Raw genomic sequence first — 15,597 nt, forward strand, 5'->3', positions numbered from 1 at the left:
TCATAGAATCATTTAGGTTGGAAAAAACCTTTAAGACCATCAAGTCCAACTGTTAACCTAGCACTGCCAAGTCCACCACTAAACCATGTCCCTAAGTGCCACATCTACACATCTTTTAAATACCTCCAGGGATGGTGACTCAACCACTTTGCTGGGCAGCCTGATCCAAGGCTTGACAACCCTTTCGGTGAAGAAATTTTTCCTAATGTCCAATCTAAACCTCCCTTGGTGCAACTTGAGGCCATTTCCTCTTGTCCTATCACTAGTTACTTGGCAGAAGAGACCAACACCCACCTCACTACAACCTCCTTTCAGGTAGTTGTAGAGCGCAATGAGGTCTCCCCTCAGCCTCCTCTTCTCCAGACTAAACAGTCCCAGTTCCCTCAGCTGCTCCTTATAAGACTTTGCTTTAAACCCTTCACCAGCGTCTCTCCTCCTGTAATTGTTTCTAAGGAATTATATTTGTAATCACTTTAGATAGTAGAAGCTTAATTTACCAGCAGTGCCTTGTTCTAACCACTTCTTACTTAAGCTTGTTGACTTCCTTGTTTGCAATAATCCAATGCAAGCAGTGTGTTTCTTCAGAGACTGTTTGCCCCGTGTTATCCTTTCCATAGCTGAACCAATACAGTGATTTAACTAAACTTTAAACTGATCTGTTCAACAAATGTCAACGGTCTTAATGCTGTATTGGATGGCATCTTAATACCCATTAGATGGTGATCATCTGTGCGGTGGCTGCACTAGTGGGTTCTGCTACATAAAAGAAACTGTTTTTTAAGCACCCGGTTCTCTGAATACCGTTTCTGCTTTAATTTCTCTGGGGCAACTGCAGTAGAAATACCATTGCCTAATTTCAAAGTGGTCGCCAAAACAGTAGTGAACTGGTTTTATCTAGGGAAATGTGCTTCATGAACTAAGGCTGGAGAAAGGCTAGCATTATTGTATTTAATATCTAACCACTGAGCAGATGGGCGTTGTTTCTTGGGGCACAATAAATGCAGGTAACTTGAAGGGGGAATGTTGAAAAGGAGGAGGGTGAAATAAGACAGCAAAGGTTTTATTATAAAGTGTTTTTATTTCTTGGGAGTTTTAGTAGGTGAACTGTGTAAATGGCTGCTTGGTTACCTTTTGTTTTTGGAACCCGATTCCCTTTTCTTATGGTTTGTTGGGGGTTTTTTTTTTGGTTTTTTTTTTCTTTCTCCTTGTAAAATGCCCACAATCCTTTGACCTATCTCCTATCCTGGCAGTAATGTTTATACTACACATTCTTCTACCGTTTCATGCAGCCGGTGCTATCGCAGCTATGCTGAATGAGGTCCCAGCCTAACTACAATATTAACCCTGCAAATCTGTTCATTTTCTCCCGAGCAGCCCCAGGCAGGGTATACAGGAGAATGTGTCCAATTGAAAAACTATTACAGACTCGGTGGTGCTGCAGTGTGCTAAATTGCAACAGGGCTGTGTTTTTCTGCCAAAGAGGATCCTGCTAAGGGAGGTGGTGATGTCTGTCTCATACAAGTTACAGAATTTGGTTTTCGTTTTAGTCTCGGCCTTCGTTGATGACTTTTTTTTTTTTTTAAACTGTTTGTCTGATTTTAAGTACTGAAATGTGTTCCCTTCTTCACACCTGCTGCTTTCCTCCTGCTAATCGTCCAATGTGTGCTTTTGGTTTTTTTCCTCCCTGGTTGGTATCACTCCTTGCCTTCTTACTTTCACCTTTCCAGTTGTTTTTAATTTTTTCTTCATTATTTTACTGAATATCATACTGCAGATCAGTAGCATCTTGGGTGGTGGTTGTACCACATGGCATTTATAGCAGACATTAGTTTTGCATAGCGTGTGTACCTTATTTTGTCTGGACTTGTCTTCATTGTGCTGCAGGCACCTCCTCAAGCAATTGTAGTGATTAAGCGTGGTATTTCTGCAGATTTATATTAACTTCTGCTTATAAAGAAACAGAAGAAAACCCAACCCTCCCCCCCAACATCTAAACTAGATGTTTTTCTTCATCCCCTTCGTTTTTATCAGTACTTGACCTAAGCTTGCTTTTGCGTATGAAAGAAAATTAGTTAAGTACCTTGTGGTTTATAGATGCCTTTTGTTACATATTACTTGGATTTATTGTGCAACACTGGCCTGTAAATCATTTCAGTTAGACATTTACCTGGCTCGTGTTGCCTTTATGGTTTGAATCTTTTAACAGCCATGAAAAATGGAGAAATGATGTTTTCGGCGGCGAAGGGCTTTGCTAGTCCGAATACCCCGTAACTCTCTCTCACGGCTGTGCTCTGCTTCTGCGAGGTTTGCTGCCCGGCTCTGCAGAGATGTTTACAAGGAATCCATTACCTTTCCCGGCTGAAAGACGTGTCGAAAGAACAAAGAGAGTTTTGTGATGAAGTGTATCTGACTTCTCGCTGCTTTGCTTACCTTTTAAATGTAAAACTTGGTAATTTGCAAGGGCTTTTAGTTCTCAAGGCATCCCTGTAAGATTCCACCCCGTATGGAGCTTTCCTTCAGTCGCAAGCGGGGTTGTCTCAAAACCGCTCTCGAATGCATTTCTATTTTAATCCCCAACTTTGAATGCAGCCTGCCTTACTGGCTCCAGCAAATCGCCCTGCCCTGCCCCACCCGCCGCGCGCGCAGGCTGTGTCTGCTGTTTGCTGGCGTTACATCTCTTCCTTTGTGACTAAAAGTTGGTTTCATCAGCAAAGCATCGGCTCCCGCTCCGCTCTCGGAGCTCGCCTGCCTCGGGAAGTCGCTCAGACCTGCAGCCTATGCGGGGCACGCGGGGGCATCTGTCGCCATACGTATAACTTTTAAATGGAAAATGTCTTTCTCAAAGGCTGTCGATGTCCAGTGGTCTGCAGTCCATGAGCAGTTGACTAGTCCAGGTGTTTCTGCTTCTGTTTCCGTGCTATGTGAATTGGGAATTCGAGAGAAGAGTGTGCAGGATGGAGGAGTTGAGGGTTTGTATTTCTGTTCTGACTGTACGGCAGTGACGGAGGGCTTGGGAAGGAGCAGAAAGTCTACCTGGGGTCATCTTGATTAAGGAAAATAGTACTTGTTCTTGGTCTTTCTGTCCGCAGCTCTTTCTTTCAGAGCCTTTAGCAGCTCCTAAATACGAGAACGAGCTTTTTTTTTTTGTATGGGTTGTCTGTCACGAGCAGTGTTCAGGAAGAACTTGTTTTATTGAACATGATTTCTACTTTGTGGGTTTTATTGCTGCATTTTGCCCCACTTTACCTATTTAAAGCATAGCCAGTTAAGACTCTTAGAGCTGGCTTGATTTTAAAAACTGCCAAATATTTGTCTGTGCTTTAATAAGATTAAAATCATAAGCTGAGACTATGAGACAGTGGTATTGGCTAGAGACTGTGGGTTTCTGTGAGATTTTTAAGGAGATCATTAACCCAGGTCTATCTCTTCACAGGACAGTCGGCCCAATATGTCAAGACCTCTGATCACTAGATCCCCTGCATCTCCATTGAACAATCAAGGCATTCCCACTCCAGCACAGCTCACAAAATCCAACGCACCAGTTCACATTGATGTGGGTGGGCACATGTATACCAGCAGCTTGGCCACGCTTACAAAATATCCCGATTCCAGGTAACTTTAAAAAGCTTGTTCTGCATGTCTTTGGCAACTCCTTTTCTTCCATTTCATGCTTGGACGTCCTGGGGCTGTCTTAGAATGACAAATTTAGCTGCTTTTCTTTCAAAATTAAATTAGGTTTCTTTGTTCGTAGGAGATTTGAGACTGACTTTTCTTTCCCTGCTCCACTATGTTTCAGGCAAATGGCACTACTGCAAATCCCTGTGTGTACGTACTAAAACGAAGTCAATGGTAAAAAGCACTTGCTTTCTACCTCCTAGAATTCTGGTTTTATGCCAGGGCACCCGTTCTGTGGTTTATTACATTCAAAACAGTAGCGATACTGCATTTAAGTCCAAAGGTGGGGGTGCTGGGGTATTTGTTTTGTTTCTTTTGGAGCAGTAACCACTCTCCTGTAGTATCAACATGTAATCTCAGATGTGTCACTTGAGGTAAAGGCAAGGTTGTATGTAACAAAATATAGGACAGCATTAACTGAATACTTTTTATAGAATCTTAGGACTTTTCAAATAATTAGACTCTTAACTCTCACGTAACTTCTAAATGAAACATTTGTGACTCTGGTAGCTTACTGGTATTAAGCAGTTAGAAAACTTCTGCATGCATGAGCAAGTGGTGTATGTAGAGTAGATGAAATAAGAGTGCAGCTTTAAGAAAACAACAGCGCAACAGTGGATATTACATGGTGGTGATGGCAGATAAACACTGTAGTGATACTGTAATTCTAAGAGTTGGTTATCGGTTAGCAGGCATTGATTGTGTCCACAGTATTAGTCTATACCTTGCCCTTCACTGCCCGGTCCTGCTCTCGAGGGAGGAAGGCGGCGTTACCTTCGTGGTCTTTCCAGCATTTCAGGGGGAAGTTTCTGAGTTTCTCAATCCCGCAACTCTGACTTGCCTTTCCAAAGGGCACAAGGCACACTTCATGGGATGTGATTTTGTTCTAAGCGAGGTGCTACTGCCTCTGCAGCCTTGCCTGCATAGGTTTAGGTGGGACTGGAGTAGTGCTTCTAACACTAAGAGCTGACAGCGCTAGAGGAAGAGAACAGTAAATAAAGGCGTATGAAAGAGAAACAGCTGGGCACATGGCCTGTCTTATGACAACCTCCTCAAGGAAAGCCGGGCAGAGGGAAGTAATAGAAGCCATGCCAAAGCACAGGCCTGCCAGGAGAGATTGAAGCAATGTCTGGAAAAACTTGAACTGTTCTTCGAAAACCAAATCTATCGTTTTGGGGAACTTTTTTTAGGACCTGCTTGTGCTCAACTACTAGGAGTTGTGATTACTTAACGTTTTTTCAGTAGTGGGAGTAGTGATGGTGTCTGAAACTGTTGTGTGTGCAGTATGAGAAGCTGCTGCTATTAATACATGCAGCTTCTGTTTCCATGTCAAATTCACCAGGACAGCACTTTAAGTGAAGAAACACTAAAATGTCTTTCATAAGTGTGTATGGTGGCAGTGGAATTTAAGCTTAATGTATTCTGTGTTCAATTGAGCCATTGTAGCACTTGAAAGTGGAAGCTATAACTGTAGTATCAAAGCCGGTATAATAAATTAAACATTTTTTAAAGCTCTTCAAGCATAATTTAAAGAAAACCCAAACTCTGAGTTATAGTCATTCTGTTTCAGGTCGTTCTGACATGCTTTTGTGTTTAATTTTTGACAGTAAGTGTCTTTTGAACCCCTTGACGAGTGAATATTTCCAGTGTAGCTGTTAGAACCCGGAATTCCCAGCCACTTCCAGAACTTGAGATTTTTCTTTAACATTAGCAGCTTCAAAAGAGCAATTACTAAACTCGTTTGGATATCAAGACAATGGCATGAAGCAATAAGCTGGCAATCACGATATAGTCGTTTGGGTTTTGTCTGTGAGATTTTACCTTAATGTTTTTTGTCAATGGGGGTGTGTGTGTGATTATGTATCTCTCTCTACACATATATATATGGATATGGTGAGTGCTGGGTACGAATTATCCAGTAATATTTGGACCTTAATACAAATGTTCATTGGAGCCTGACCTGGTCAGTCTATATCTACAGTCTAACTTTGTTAGTGTTAGTTAATCCAAGGTTTTGGCCAACATTGCTTGTATGTTTTCTTTTTCTACCAATATCACATGTGTGAACGAGATCAAAACTAAGGCAGACCTCACAGATATCTTTGGGCCAGTTGAAGCCTTGCGAGGCTTACTGTCATATGAAGTATTGTCTATGAAAAATAAGGTCTTGATTATCTTGCCTGAAAGAGCACTGCTCCAGGGATGAGTCAAGGCATAGGTTGCAGGCTCCAGCATCTAACAGGTTGAGACATGAAAGTCATTAGGCTTCTGACTCGTATTACATGTAGTCTAAGGGCCAGAAGCCTAAAATGAACCTTTCATCTGTGGGCCAGGTACCAGAGTCATCTTTCTTTGAGAGATTGAAAGGGTGATATCCAAACCAGCAGCTTTGGAGTCACTGTGACTTGCTGGTGTGAAGGAGACCTATCCTGATAGAGCAGTCTCTGCTTTGGAGCAAGTGTACTCTTCCTTCTCCTTTTGGGTTCAGTAGCATCTCATCGTGTGCCTCTCTATTTTCTCCTTCTTGGACAATAGAGTAAGAACTGGAAAGAGTACTTTAAAAAGGGTTCCTTAAATGATACAGGTAAAGACTTGTAGCTCGCAGGGCTCATTTTCCGTAATTCTTTTGTTAGATCCCCCAAACTGGTCTGTGACTTGATATGTAAAAAGCTTACTGACAGGTATCCATTAATTCCTCCAAAGAAACCCAGGTGAGACTATAAAAACACCTTGCTGCTGATGCTGGGTCCCTGCCCTTTGCTGTGGAAAGACCATTGAGGGCTTCTCTCAAATGCTTTTGTGATTGAAGAACCCAAGGAATCGGAGCCTATCTGTGTTTTGGCCAAAGACTGACACAGTGAAGCAATCCAACAGACAAGCAGCTTATCTAACAGATGGTTTGAATTGAGTAATCCTAGAATTTTAAATCCTGACGCTGAAATAATGCTAAAAAAAAAAAAAACCAAAAACAAAACCAAAATTCATTTAAAAATCCAGTAGCATAGAATTCAAAGGAGCCCAGTTATATTCCAGACCAGGGAGAACCTGCTGTTTTCACAAGGAAGATCCCATATGATTATTTTATCTCATCAACAGGCTTCAGGTTCTCCCAAGCCACCAGTGAGACCATGCCTCAGACATGATCTCATGCAGCTGAATAATACAATTTGCCAGACTTACACTGATTCAAATTGCCTCTTCTTGAAGCTATCTACCAAGATGACCTAACGTAAGGTTAGTCTGCTGAAAGAAATAGTAATTTTCTTTAAATGCCTGAGGAGGGGGCAGGTGTCCTTTTGTGCAGCTCTCTCCACCAAGACTGTAGACCTTGATGCATTCACCTGTATACAGATTGTTCCTCGTTTTTTTTGAGTTGTCAACTGATGGTTATTCATATGTCCATGTGAATGGACCAAAGACATTGTTTCTATTCTGTGAGGAGTCTTACGGTTTTGGACTTTGTTCTGTTTTGAACTAGATCATGCCGTCTTCTTCTCAACAACCTTTGGTTTATTCGAAGTTACCAGATCTGCAGGATGATATTTGGCAACCCAAAGTTATCTGTTAAAGATCTGGGTGCACTAAATTTTTTTATTATTTTGGTTTTGCAAGTGAAGATTTTAAAAAATAGGTCTGCTTTCCACTGCCCAGAAAAAAACTAAAATTTTTTATTCCAGGGAAGATGGATACAAGATGAAGGTCTGCTAAAGGAGCCTTTCTCCCCTGAGAGCTGAGGCACATGCATGCTGTCCCATTGTTCCCTATGGTCACCAGAGAGTCTGAGGAAAATGGGTTGAGGTTTTAGGATTTATGATTATGAGTAGAGGAAGCACAGGCCTGTTAGTTCTGATATTTGAACCTGAGCAGCCTACTCTCCTTCTTCCAGTGCATTATCATCCTTCAGTAGGATCAAACTTTTGCTTGGAGTTGGCATTCCTACATCTCTTAGCCTTAATGCTGTCTGTATGGTATCTACCAAAAACTATTGTGCACCAGGCTAAGACAACCTCAACTGACTATCAGAACTAAATGGGAAGATGTTTAACTTCGATCATATGAGCGCCAGCTGTCTGATATCTCTGATATCAGCAATATCAGCAGAGTTGTCTATCTCATAGGTTCAAAGCATCTGGACTTTTAATTAGTTCTGTCCAAGTCATCTGGTACAAATATTTCCATAACACCATGGCATTGGATTGCCACATCCTGTATTCCCAGCACAGAATGGGAAGATTTCATTAAAAACCATGTCTATATTTCTTTGTAGAACCTTTCGGAGTATCTGTTTGCATTGCTACATCTCCCATCTTGAGTTACTCCCTGCATATGAAGATGGATTCTTCTTAAATGGTATTTCACAATACTTCCAAATTTCTGCCCAGGGCTGTTTCAGGTTTTCATGTGAACCAATCCATTCGTGTCCCAGTTTTCTTACCCAATCTTCACTCTCAGCCCTCAGGGAAATTAAATTTCACACACTTGGATACAGTTAGGACACTGGCATTTTTTTTTTGTTGCTAAGGGTTTCTTTTGCATCAGGAGCACAGAATTACTTAGGAGAATGCCCAAACTGTCCTTGGCCTTTTTTGACAGTTTGCGAGCAAGACTTACCCTTCATAGGTTACGTAGGTGGACCTCCAAGGACATGCTATGAATTAGGCATGTTAGCACTGTTTACCTGTTTCAGAGCTTTGGCAGTTTCTGTTGTCTGTAGACTGTCCCCCATTCCAAAATAAGACACCAACGTGGCCCTTAGTTCAAACTTCTGCAGGTTGCAACATCATGCTGGAGACTTGTGGTTCGGTAGGAGGTCTGTTGTGGTGGGGGTGTTCTCTACTTTGCGTAGGACTCCCTCTGCAATGTCTCCACGAGAGCAGCCCTGTTGCACGTTTCCTACTCACCTCGGATAGTACCTCTCAAACTGCTGTCATGTGATGCTAATTGGCTAAAGAAAGAAATCCAAAGTTTTCTAACTAATGAGAATTTGGGTTTGGTTTTTTTTTAAGGAAATACTAACAGAATGGGTGTTATTACATCTTTATTTCCACTCTCCTTATTTGGATTCGTCTTCCTGAAAGGCACATCCCTATCTGTGGAGGTATTTGGTGATCGCCCGATGAGGTGGTAGTTCTTAAATCACACTACAGTAGCTAAAGACTACAGTAGGCTTGTGCTTTTTGAGAACAAACATTGTGTTGCAAGTTGTAAAGAGTAAGCTTCCTTGAGAGTTTTCAATATTGCTATATACTAGCTCAGCTGTGTTAGCGTGAATGGGCCAGGTCGCAGAGTTTTAGTATTTTGTAACATTCCTGGCAGGGGGGAATAGGCAGAAGAAGTTGGCAGAGGCTCAGTTTAATCTTCATTACCTATCCTGGCTTGCTCATCTAGTTATTCACCTTTTATATTTCATCATTTGATTGCAGCATGGTCTTGTGGCAAGGGAAAGGGAGGGCTTGGGATAGGGAAATACATTGGCTCCTTCACTGACCCGTTCTGTGACCCAAGATAACTGATTTAACTTTGAGCTTTGGTTGCTTCCTACCAAGGTTAACAAAAAAACAATTTGTAAAATGCTTTGGGATGATGATTGAAAGTGTAAAAGATTACTATCTCTAAGCATAAATATTTATAGATGCCAGTAACTGAGATAGAAACAGTTGATGGTGTTGGTATCCTCTGTAACATGTATTAGTAAAAAATGAAATGTTGATTCGTGAGGACCAGACTCAATACAGTTAGGCAGTACAGTTGTTTTTGTTGGTGTAACCACATATACAAACTTGGGGGAAAAATAGAAACAAAACTGTGAATGATAGTATACTTTATGCCTATTTCAAGAAATTCAGAGAATTTACACAACTGATATTGTAAAGAGAAATCTTTTGTAACACACATCTGTCAATAAAGAGCTCAGAGGGGTATTTTCTGGTGCCGGCTGAACCAAGATTAATTTTATTTCTAGGTGTGTATATTGAACTCAGGGTATATATTGACCTCATTTTGCCTCAATTAATGATCACCACAGGTCAGTCATCACTGTCGCCTCAGTAGAAGTGAATATTTTCCGAAGCTTAGTCCTGTAATATGTTTAACTTGCAAGATCAGCAAATCGTTGCTGTTGCTTGTGGCTGGTGACTAGGTGAAAGAAATAGCACGATCAGATTAGCAGGTTCTCGCATCGTGTGGTCAGCAACTGGCGGTGAGTCATCACTGAAAGGGGCCTCGGAGCTGATGTCTTCCTGTTCTAAGTGTCGGTAAAAGTGGTTTTGTCTGTTATTTATTTGGAGGATGAAAAGAAGTGTTTTCTACTTGTTCAATGCTTTTGCACTCAAATGTGTAAAATGACAGCAAAATCGTGATAGTGGATTGTTAGAGTACTCTTTGCACATACACAGATCCAGAGAAAGTAGATGTGCAGGCTTTGTATCGCAGGGGTTCATGCCATGGTTAACTATGGCGGCATGGCTATGACAGTGTGGATGGAAATATTCAGGGGAATAAATCTGTACACTCGGGAGTGTTATAAAGCTAAAGGCTTCAGCTCCTTATTTCTGAGGCTAGTAGTCCTCTGAAGTAACAAACATTTTTCTTGAGGGGAAGGAAGAAAATCTGTATCCGTGTTGTCACTATGGCTCATAGATCCCTTTCCCAATAGGCTTGTGTGAGGTTGTATGGGTTGGATCAACCTGTAAGTCAGGGAGAGGGGAGGTTGTCAATAACTAGTTTGAAGGGTCTGTGCTCTAAGGAATCCTTCCATTGCAAAGGCTGCTTGATATCAGCTCCGTAGATGGAAATTTGTCAGTGAGGAAGAGTTTGTTGTTGTAGTATTTGCACTTTTCTACCCTGTAGCATGGCTTCATAAACCAGGCTGCAGGCACCCAAGCAGTATTTCTCATTCTGACTGATCAAGAAGATACTCAGGAAGGAAAAAAGGAGTGCTGAGTCTATAGGTCTTGCTGGTCTGATAAGGAAAAGCCCATTAGAAACTGAGGTGGCACTGAAGTATTCTGCTTATCGGTCATTTCTGATAGGGTCCAGGTTTGAACCGTAGTCTTCAGGTTTAGTGGTTTGGTTTGCGTTTTGCTGTACTCAGTCCTTGCACTCAGGAACCTCTGTATGTTAGCACTAGGTTCTCATCCTGCTCCCACATGAACTGTTTGTACTTCATTGGTCTTTCATAAATTGCAATGTAGTTGCTAAGCAAATTGGCATCTAGTACGTACATAATTGCAGAAGTAAACATTTGGCTTCCAGTTTTACCGTCAACACCCGGCCACCTCTTGGGTGTGTTTGGAGCTTTAGGATATAGATTCCAATTTCTGGCTTACTTCTTTCTGGTAATGATCAACCTTCTGGCTGGGTTTCACGTATACAAGTCTGTTTGCCATTTGGGGATGTATTTGCAAAGGTTGCACAGGGAATGGTGAAAACTGCTTAGGACCCAATGGTTATCTGCACTTGTTTTAATGCAAATAACGCATAAATGCTATGTTGGCCAGGAGAACGTTCCTGTTATGTGGACGTGTCCTCTAACTTAACTGGTTTGCTGTTTATTCAAATGTCGTCATGTCTTAACCAGACAACTGTCATCTGGCAAGTTTTATTTCTTCTTTGTCATTTGTTCTCAATCTTTCTTTCTCCTTAGTCTACAGCTCTCAGGATATTGCTGTCTCTGACTCCTGCCCTTCAATATCTTTTTTTCTGTCCCCATTCTGCTCTGAGCATTGACCCTACTTCTGTCATCTGAATTCCCTCATTGCTTTGTCTTAATTTCTTTTTCATCTACACTTTTCTATCTCTGTTGGAAGCAGTCGGAGCTCACAAAGGCTGACCTGACCACATCAAGGCACATTGCTTGCTTGCTTGTCCCTTTCTCCCCACATACCCTTGGTTTTCTGGCTCCTGTTAATGGTGAACTTTCTTTGAGTAGTTGAGCAGCCAGCGTATTTTATAGATATTGCAGATGATGCTTTCACACTTAGTGACATCAGTTGGAAGGATGCTCTGAGACTCATTGATATTGATCTCTTTCATTGAGTCTTTGAATCGGTAATAAAAATAAACTATTTCCAACTGTGATGTGTACGTTAGCTTGGATCTGTAGGACTCTTCCAGCACAGTTGTCTCTACACCTCATTTGGACAATTTTCTTGGCACTTTCAAGGCACTTTCTGCCTGCTTCAGAGAACCGAGGGGCTCCTGCAACAGTTTGAAAGCAATCAAGCTGAGTTTGTAACTACTTCTTCTGGCATGCTTTGTAGGGGCACACCTTTAGGAAAGCAGTGGTCTCACGGTCACCTTCCCACCCAGCCCTTCCACTGTGCAGTGCCGTGAGCGTAGACACTTGGGCTAGCTCAGATGCTCAAAGCAATATAGCGCAATGCTCCACCTGGACTCGTTTATCCTGCTTCCAGCTAAGTCAGCTGTGCCGCGTCTGGTACCCAAGCTAATTACTGAAGACCTATCTTTTATATTTCTACACACCGCTGCATTTTGCAGAACAGGCACTCGGTGAAGGAGAGCAACACTGGCAATTCAGTTTCCATGAATTAACTTTCTGTTTGTGACGGATTAAAAAGGTGGAAGGGGAAAGTAATGGAAAGATTACGGGGGTTTTGCTCATAAGATGAGGTGGTTGAGCATAGCAGTATTAAACGCGATGGGGTATACCTCAGTAGTTCATCAATTTATAAAGATTAATTCTACCTCTTAAACCCCAGTGGGGTTTTCATGTTAAAATGTGACGTGCCTGTCAGTCAAATGGTAGACATAATTGTTCTTTAAGTGACCTATTAAAATATCATTCCTTTTAATTAAAAATTGTATTTGTGTTCTCGCACAGGCTATATTTGAACAGTAAAAACTCTTTTCAAATGAGGCGCGTTGCAGGTAGAGAGCTGTCATGATCTGTGTGACACACGCGTGAAACAGGAGCGATTGAAGTCCCAGTGCAGCAACATGTGGCTTGCCTTCGGCTCCCGCTGACACGGGGGGAGATGGAGGGATAAGCAGCATCTCCCAGGACCACACCCAAACCCTTTGCATTCCTTGCCTAAGAAGTTGCTTGTAGTTACTTATTGTGGCATAGAAAGTTATAATACACAGCATTTGCCATAAGTGTGTCACTTCAGAGCATATGATGGATTATGTCCTTCCACACCCCAAAAGTCGTCTTTGTGCTGTAATTAAAAAATAAATGTTGCAATGTTAAATTGGAAATATTTTCTGCCGTACAATGAATTTGTTTTGTTAGGTTGCCTGGATGTAATTGCAACAATGTCAGTGTATTAAACCCTTGTCACGGGGTAATGGTTTCCTGCCGCTACATCAGTGCCAAGGACTGCTTTGCTTAGCAGCTCTCTTGCTGTTTCTCCATCAGCAGTAGTGATTATTTTGCTCCTGTGAAACTTTTTTTTCTTATTTTGTTCCCTGTATGCATACTATAAATTACAGTTCTGTGCGAATGCTAACCACAAATCCTAAACAGTAGGAAGCGCTGCCCTGCCAGAGAGCGGCTCCGCTGGGAGCTGGTTTTAGGTTCGCCCAAACTTGTCGGCGATCCGAGGGGAAGAAGGCGTTCCAAACCGTGAAGGTCTGCCGGGCCCCTTCTACCCATCTGAAAATTGATCCCTCTTAAACAGTTTAGAGGGCCCTCAGGGTCTTACAGCTTACATAAAAAATGAAAGCCCTTCCTGTCTCAGAGCAGCGCAAGCAGTCAATACAAAAGAGAAAAATGAACTTTTAAGTGTATCCCATTGAATCCATTATCTTGAGGGCTTGTGCATGATGCTTCATCAAAACATCATCGTCTGTGATACATGGGGGAGAGGGTGAGGTGGCAGTCGGGGGAATTCAGAGAAAATGCTGCAAGTACTCTCAGTGCCACAGGACAGGCTAAATACGATACAAGCCAGAAAATGAGAGCTGCAGAAATACTGATGTGTTCCTCCTTATTACAAATTGAATTCATATTTTACATGTTTGAAATAAGCAAATCATTCAGGAAAGTTTTGGATGTTTCTTTTGTAGGTATGAAAGCCCTGTTGGGCATCTCATACAAAATTGCTTTGCTTTCGATCGGACTACAGGCTTTCAGATTTTTTTTTTTTGCATTACAATGATAAAGAAAATAAAGGAGGAAAGAAAAATCAGTGTTTGTACCATCAATGCATTCTAGCCTTGTTTTGGGAGGTAGTGAAAGTATTGGACTGCTCTATCATGAGCTGAATTGGTGTTGAATTTCTGGTTCTTGTGAGCAAGTGTCAGAACTGTTAGTTTTTAAACACTGAAGTTTTTTAAATCCTTTGCATGCCTGGACTAATGATTCGTATGTTTTCCTTAGACTAGCATGAAAGGAAGGTCTTTAATTTCTGTTGTTCTGAGTTTGCACTATTTACTTAATGGCATAGTGGTGGTTTTTACTGGATTATGTGGTTAGGAGCTGATCTTTTGCTGTTGGTGTTTCCTTACTGCAAATAATAAGGATGTTGCTCTTTGGTTATATGCAGTAAAGCAGAGAAGATTGTTTCCAATAACCAGTAATATCAATAATTCAGAAGCGCTATTGAAAAAATGTGTTTTTGGAGGGCAAAGGGAAGAATGAAGAAGCAGTATTTTTGAATGCAGCTGAGTTGTCAAACACGCATCCTTTGGGGTGTCCTCCATTTCCTCTGGTGAAAGGTTTGCTTAAATAAACTGAGCAGTAGGCAGTGGGTGTGTGCCTTTGCACAACAACATACACCCAGGTGCTTTGTTGGCCAGGGTGATCCTAAAGGCAGAGCGCTGTCAACATTCCTAATTGGTTATTACCCAATAACGCACACCCTCCAGTGTCTTGGGACTACAAAACACTTTTTACCTAGCCTTCCTACATGAATAATGAAGCACTTCAAATGTTCATCCAATTACAGTCAGCCTCTCTCTTGACTAAGGGTTGCCAAATGCAATTGGACATACTTCTGACATAGAATTTCAGGCTATATCTGTGTTGGAAGGGTTTAGTCATAATTCTTGACTTCTGGGGAGAGATTAGATAACACCATGATGGTAATTTCTCCAGCCTCAAAAGCTATTGTTTATGCACTTTTGCTATTAAATTCTAGTTTACTAGCAGTATCATTTCAGACTTTTAGAAATTTTTTTTTTTTTAATTTTGTACTTGGAGCTTGTCACGTGAAACTGCTCATGTTCTGTTTGAAACAGTAAGATGATTTGCTTGTTCTCCAAGTGCTGTGGATACAGCTGCATATGACGGAAGTCACAATCAAGCATATGAAAAGCAGACCGTTAGCATGTATACTTTTCAAACATGTAGACTGTATTTATTTTCCTCTGCTAATTTTTCAAAACATTTTGCTGCCCACCATGATTGTCTCCTGATATGCTAGTGTCTGACTTCTACATGGATTTTTCTCGTGTCTTGCTAACGTTATCAAAAACAATGTCCTCATCCTTTGCAGAATATTAAGGTTTAATTTTACTTTACTAGCTTCTCCTGTGAATAAGCTCCCCTGAATGTTAATCTTCCCTCTGGCCTTCCGAAATCTGACGAAGGTGTTGTGCCATACCCCTGCTCATGGCAGTTTCCAGCCCCGCTGCAGTAATGCTGTAGGGAGTCACGCTGGCTCCAGCATGCTGCCATGGAGGAAAACCCTGTGACAATGTCCATCTTTTTGGTGTGACTGAGGTGCACGAGTAGGGAAGTGGTGATAAATGCAATTCTAGGAACATGTAAGCTGGGGGAACAGTGGCAGGAAAGTTGCCTCCCTGCTTGTATTTCCCCCGTGGAAGACCTAACTCACAGGAAAGTAATAGGAGGAAAAACTGCTGCTTTTCTGTAGCTAAAGCGTATTTGGAGGCTCCGCTTTTTATCAGGCATTCTCATTTTCCCAGCTTCTAATATTGTCTCATAAAGCTGGGCCT

At 41.7% G+C, this 15,597-nt stretch overlaps 1 protein-coding gene across 1 annotated transcript in view; it reads left to right on the top strand.

The window, feature by feature from the left end:
• Nucleotides 1–15,597, top strand: part of LOC142078811 (BTB/POZ domain-containing protein KCTD1) — a 103,820-nt gene that overhangs the window by 65,738 nt on the left and 22,485 nt on the right. Inside the window, exon 2 of the mRNA XM_075141934.1 lies at nt 3,434–3,612. Within this exon, the coding sequence (XP_074998035.1) occupies nt 3,434–3,612 (179 nt within the window). The remainder of the gene's footprint in view (nt 1–3,433; nt 3,613–15,597) is intronic.

The sequence above is a fragment of the Calonectris borealis genome, chromosome 2, assembly GCF_964195595.1.
Source record: "Calonectris borealis chromosome 2, bCalBor7.hap1.2, whole genome shotgun sequence".
Lineage (NCBI taxonomy): Eukaryota > Metazoa > Chordata > Aves > Procellariiformes > Procellariidae > Calonectris > Calonectris borealis.